At 54.5% G+C, this 4480-nt stretch overlaps 1 protein-coding gene across 17 annotated transcripts in view; it reads left to right on the top strand.

The window, feature by feature from the left end:
- The window catches only part of LOC111942221 (uncharacterized), a 101125-nt gene that overhangs the window by 90295 nt on the left and 6350 nt on the right, over positions 1-4480 (top strand). For 6 of the 17 annotated variants that reach the window (XM_086846444.1, XM_086846451.1, XM_086846443.1 and 3 more), the window contains exons 1-10: positions 240-507; positions 1339-1410; positions 1606-1677; positions 1765-1866; positions 2693-2800; positions 3085-3156; positions 3245-3316; positions 3404-3505; positions 3957-4064; positions 4349-4420. In XM_086846444.1, coding sequence (XP_086702570.1) covers positions 411-507; positions 1339-1410; positions 1606-1677; positions 1765-1866; positions 2693-2800; positions 3085-3156; positions 3245-3316; positions 3404-3505; positions 3957-4064; positions 4349-4420 — 877 coding nt within the window. In that variant the 5' untranslated portion in view covers positions 240-410. Of the gene's footprint in view, positions 1-239; positions 508-868; positions 938-1338; positions 1485-1605; positions 1678-1764; positions 1867-2692; positions 2801-3084; positions 3157-3244; positions 3317-3403; positions 3506-3956; positions 4065-4348; positions 4421-4480 lie in introns of those variants that run through there. The other 11 variants (XM_086846442.1, XM_086846449.1, XM_086846454.1 and 8 more) reach the window with 6 other exon arrangements.

Genomic DNA, 4480 nt, shown 5'->3' with positions numbered 1-4480 from the left:
CTCTGGTTGCTGTGTGTGATTGGAACCCTCGTTCTATAGTTCGTGTCCTCTAGCAACACCTGACCAGCAATGTCAGCAGGCAAAACCAAGGTTTTGTTTAGCAATGGCCCTTTGATGAAGTAAAATATTTACAATCAGGGCAGTCAGATGGGAGAACACTCAACGGGTACAGCCAAGGCTGTGAGGTCACAGCAGGCTCTGGGGTTACACAGGTTGAGGTCACGGCAGGCTCTGAGGTCAGAGAGGTTGCAGAGCCCCGTGGTTGCACAGCACCACAAGGACGGAGCAGTCAGTCCTTTACGACTGTTGCAGCAGCATCGGCGGCTACGGCAGCAGTGCTGACACTGGGACAGCGTTGTGAGGACAGTGGTGGCAGCAAGAGTTGGAGGACTGGCAGTGGGCAAGGCACCATGGCCTTTGCTCTGCGCCTCTTCCTCCTGCTCCTCCTGGCAGTGGCCCTGCCTGACAGGGCTGCCCAGGCTGCTCCCTGGCGAGCACAGGGAGCAGGTGAGCAGGCGGCCTGGTTCCCCTTTCTCAGGACAGCACTTCCTTCTCTCTGGGAAGCATTGGGGATGGTTTTCCCCAAAGCATAAGGGAGGGTTTCCTCTGTGGGAGGGAGAGAGTCCCCAGGGGCCCCAGGCTAGTCCTGTCACCCCTCCAGGGATGTTGCACAGGGCATGGAAAGAGGGTGTTGAGAGTGACCAGAGCCAGCCCAGAGCTCCCCAGGTCTCTCTGCAGCTTTGGCCATGTCCATTGACATCTGTCTGCCACGGCCTACCCCAAACCCCTTGCAGTGCCCAGTCCCCTAAGGCAGAAGGGGATCCCAGAATGCACCATGGACATGGTTCTGATCTGTACTCCAATCTAGATTGGAATCATCACATGGATTACCTGGAAGTAATGAATGATGGCTTGAAATTCTTGGAGGATGTTGGAGGCAAGTTCTCAATACATCTTTCCTGACAGAATAATCAGTGTCAAGGTGTCAAGAGCTCAGCCATGTGCCATTTCCCTTAACATAATCTCATGGGTGATGCATTTGGAAACCTTGTCCCACTGGAGCCCTGAGTGATCCCACAGGATCACTGTCAGTGGGAGGAAGGAGCATTTAGCTGTCAATCTTCTTCCCATGTGCAATGCCATGTCCCGTGCAATTCCCTAGTGCAGTGTCTCCTTCCGTGTGCTCTGTGCAGCCACGGAGAAGAGCAGAGAGGGAAGGGGCCAGGCCCAGGGCTGTGCCACAGGGCTGTGCCTTGTGTGGCTCCTTTGCTGGCCCCAGGGAACCTGAGGATCTCCTATAGAGCCATGGGAGCTGTTTTGTCCTGCCTTTCATTGCAGCCAAGCCTCTTGGTGAAGACAATGTAGCTTCTCATCTAACACCAAATACTGAGGCTGTGGGAGACGGTGAGGGTATGTCAAGGCCTTTCCCCCGAGAGAGCTGCCAGCTCAGAGCCCAGAGCTTGGCCAGGGCCGCATCGCTGCAGGTGCCAGGACAGAGCCGTGCACGTGTGTGCCCTCGGCCTGCGTGATCCCCTCACCTCTCCTGCAGCTCAGAGCTGCCTGTGCAGATCAGCAGAGATGAGAGAAGCTTCTGTGGCTGTTTAGTTACAGGTGTGTCTGCAGGGAGGACTTTGCCAGCTCCTGGGATGGTTACTGCACACAAGCCCAGCTCCCAGGGTAAGTGGTGTGTCATGGCTGACCCCACAGACTGAGCACTGGTTTTGGGGGATCCAATCCTGGGAAATGGAAATATTCTGTTCTAAGGTCTTCCAAGAGAGAAGACCCAAGATACAGCAGAAAAGAAAACCCTGAAACGATCTGAACAAATACGGCAAATGCTGAAGGAAATGCAGCAGGGAGCACAAGGTGGGTCCATGTCCCTCAGCTTTCTCCTGACACTCAGGTATGGATGCTAAATCTGAACCACAGTGCCTGTACAAATTGCAGGCTGCATGGCTCCTCAGGCTGCCTGAGAAAGTATCCTGGGAAAAATATGAGAAGGAATTAAAACAATTCTCAGGGACACTAAACAGCCTTGCAGGTGTTGTTTTGCAGTCTCTTGTTTTCCCTTGCAGGAGGGAGTCAGAGGGGTTGTGTGCCACTGACCAATGATGGTGATGTAGCACTTTGCTAGCCAATAAGAGTTTCTTTTCTGTACTTTCCACGTATCTGTCTATAAGACAGGGCTGAAACAATAAACTAAAGAATTCTCCTGTTGAGACTCCCTTGAGAGTCCAGTGTCGTTCTTTCTAGCTGTTCCCAATCGGAACGACACTCAGGAGCCAGGGGCTTTCTCTGCACACCTGGACACGCTGTGCCCGGCACAGCAGGAAGGGATCCATGGCAGCCTCACTGCCCCCTGCTGCTTTCATGGCCTGCAGGGCTGTTTCCCAGCCTGGCCTGGCTGCAGCTTCTCCCCAGCCTCTGCAGGAAGGCATTTGGCACTGGCTGACAGGGAGCCCAAACTGCACCACAGGCAATGCACACCCTGAAATCCCCTGCAATTTCTCAGTCTCCAGCTAGATCAGGTCTTGGGGCTGTTTGGTGAAGGGACCAACCGGGGATAATCCTGAAATCCTGGGTGTTTGCTGATCCTTATCCATGCCTTTCACAAATATTGCCTCCTGAAGATGGCACCTCCGCAATGAGGAACAGCCCCATCTGATCCAGCTGTCCCTCTTCCATTCTCCAGGAATGAAACGAGAGCCTGTGCAGCAGGAAACATTCCCTGAAGGAATCACTGATTCTGTGCCAGCCTCTGCTGCAGGAAGGGAGGCCATGCCAGGCACAGTCCCAGGAGGTAATTGCTGTGCCTCTGGGCCTGAGCCCTGCTGAGGCTTGAACTGCCATCTCTGCTGCTTGGCAGTGCCTGCCCTTCAGGGATGTTTCACAGAGCATGGAAAGGGTGTTGAGACTGACCAGGAGGCAGCACACAGCTCCCCTGGCCCTTCTGCAGCTTTGGCCTTGTCCATTGACACCTGGCTCTCACAGCCTTACCCAGCCCCATTGCAATGCCCAGTTCCCTAAGGCTGAAGGGGATCCCAGAACACCCAGCAAAAGGTTCTCATCTGTGCTCTCTTCCAGATAAGGTTTCTGGCAAGGCTTCTCCATTAGCTTGGCTTCATAATGTTGTGAAGCCCACTAGGCCTCCTGCAGGTATGTTCTCAGTGTCCCATGGAGGAATAATCATTGACAACCTGTCAGGGACCAGGTGACAGAAGCTTCTGTGGCTGTTGAGTTACAGGTGTGTCTGCAGGGAGGACTTCCCTAGCTCCTGACCTGGTTACTGCACCCAAGCTCGGCTCCCATCGCAGGGGTGAGTGGTGTGCCCCTGCTGACCTCAATGGCTGAGCACTGGTTTTGTGGGATCCATTCCAGTAAAATGGAAATATTCTGTTCTAAGGTCTTCCAAGAGAGAAGACCCAGGACACAGCAGAAAAGAAAACCTTGAAACGATCTGAACATATACGGCAAATGCTGAAGGAAATGCAGGGGGGAGCACAAGGTGGGTCCATGTCCCTCAGCCTTCTCCTGAGACTCAGCAGCCGGGGGCTTTCTCTGAACATCTGGACACGCCGTGCCCGGCACAGCAGGAAGAGATCCATGGCAGCCTCACTGCCCTGCTGCTGCTTTCACGGCCTGCAGGGCTGTCTCCCAGCCTGGCCTGGCTGCAGCTTCTCCCCAGCCTCTGCAGGAAGGCATTTGGCACTGGCTGACAGGGAGCACAAACTGCAGCACAGGCCATGCACACCCTGAAATCCCCTGCAATTTCTCAGTCTCCGGCTAGATCAGGTCTAGGGGCTGTCTGGAGAAGGGACCAACCTGGGACAATCCTGAAATCCTGGGTGTTTGCTGATCCTTATCCATGCCTTTCACAAATGTTGCCTCCTGAAAATGGCACCTCCACAATGAGGAACAGCCCCATCTGATCCAGCTGTCCCTCTTCCATTCTCCAGGAATGAAACGAGAGCCTGTGCAGCAGGAAACAATTCCCGAAGGAAGCAGTGGTTCACTGGCAGCCTCTGCTGCAGGAAGGGAGGCCATGCCAGGCACAGTCCCAGGAGGTAATTGCTGTGCCTCTGGGCCTGAGCCCTGCTGAGGCTTGAACTGCCATCTCTGCTGCTTGGCAGTGCCTGCCCTTCAGGGATGTTTCACAGAGCATGGAAAGGGTGTTGAGAGTGACCAGGAGGCAGCCCACAGCTCCCCTGGCCCCTCTGCAGCTTTGGCCATGTCCACTGACACCTGGCTCCCACGGCCTTACCCAGCCCCATTGCAGTGCCCAGTTCCCTAAGGCTGAAGGATATCTCAGCACACTCTGAAAAAGGTTCTCATCTGTGCTCCCTTCCAGATAAGGTTGCTGGCAAAGCTTCTCCATTAGCTTGGCTATATAAAGTTTTGAAGCTCACTGGGCCTCCTGCAGGTATGTTCTCAGTGTCCCATGGAGGAATAATCATTGACAGCCTGTCAGGGACCAGGTGAC

Source organism: Cyanistes caeruleus, chromosome 11 (genome assembly GCF_971803275.1).
Source record: "Cyanistes caeruleus chromosome 11, bCyaCae1.hap1.1, whole genome shotgun sequence".
In the NCBI taxonomy this organism is placed as follows: domain Eukaryota; kingdom Metazoa; phylum Chordata; class Aves; order Passeriformes; family Paridae; genus Cyanistes; species Cyanistes caeruleus.
The sequence above is the reverse complement of the archived record's forward strand: the minus strand, read 5'-3'. Positions and strand labels throughout refer to the sequence as shown.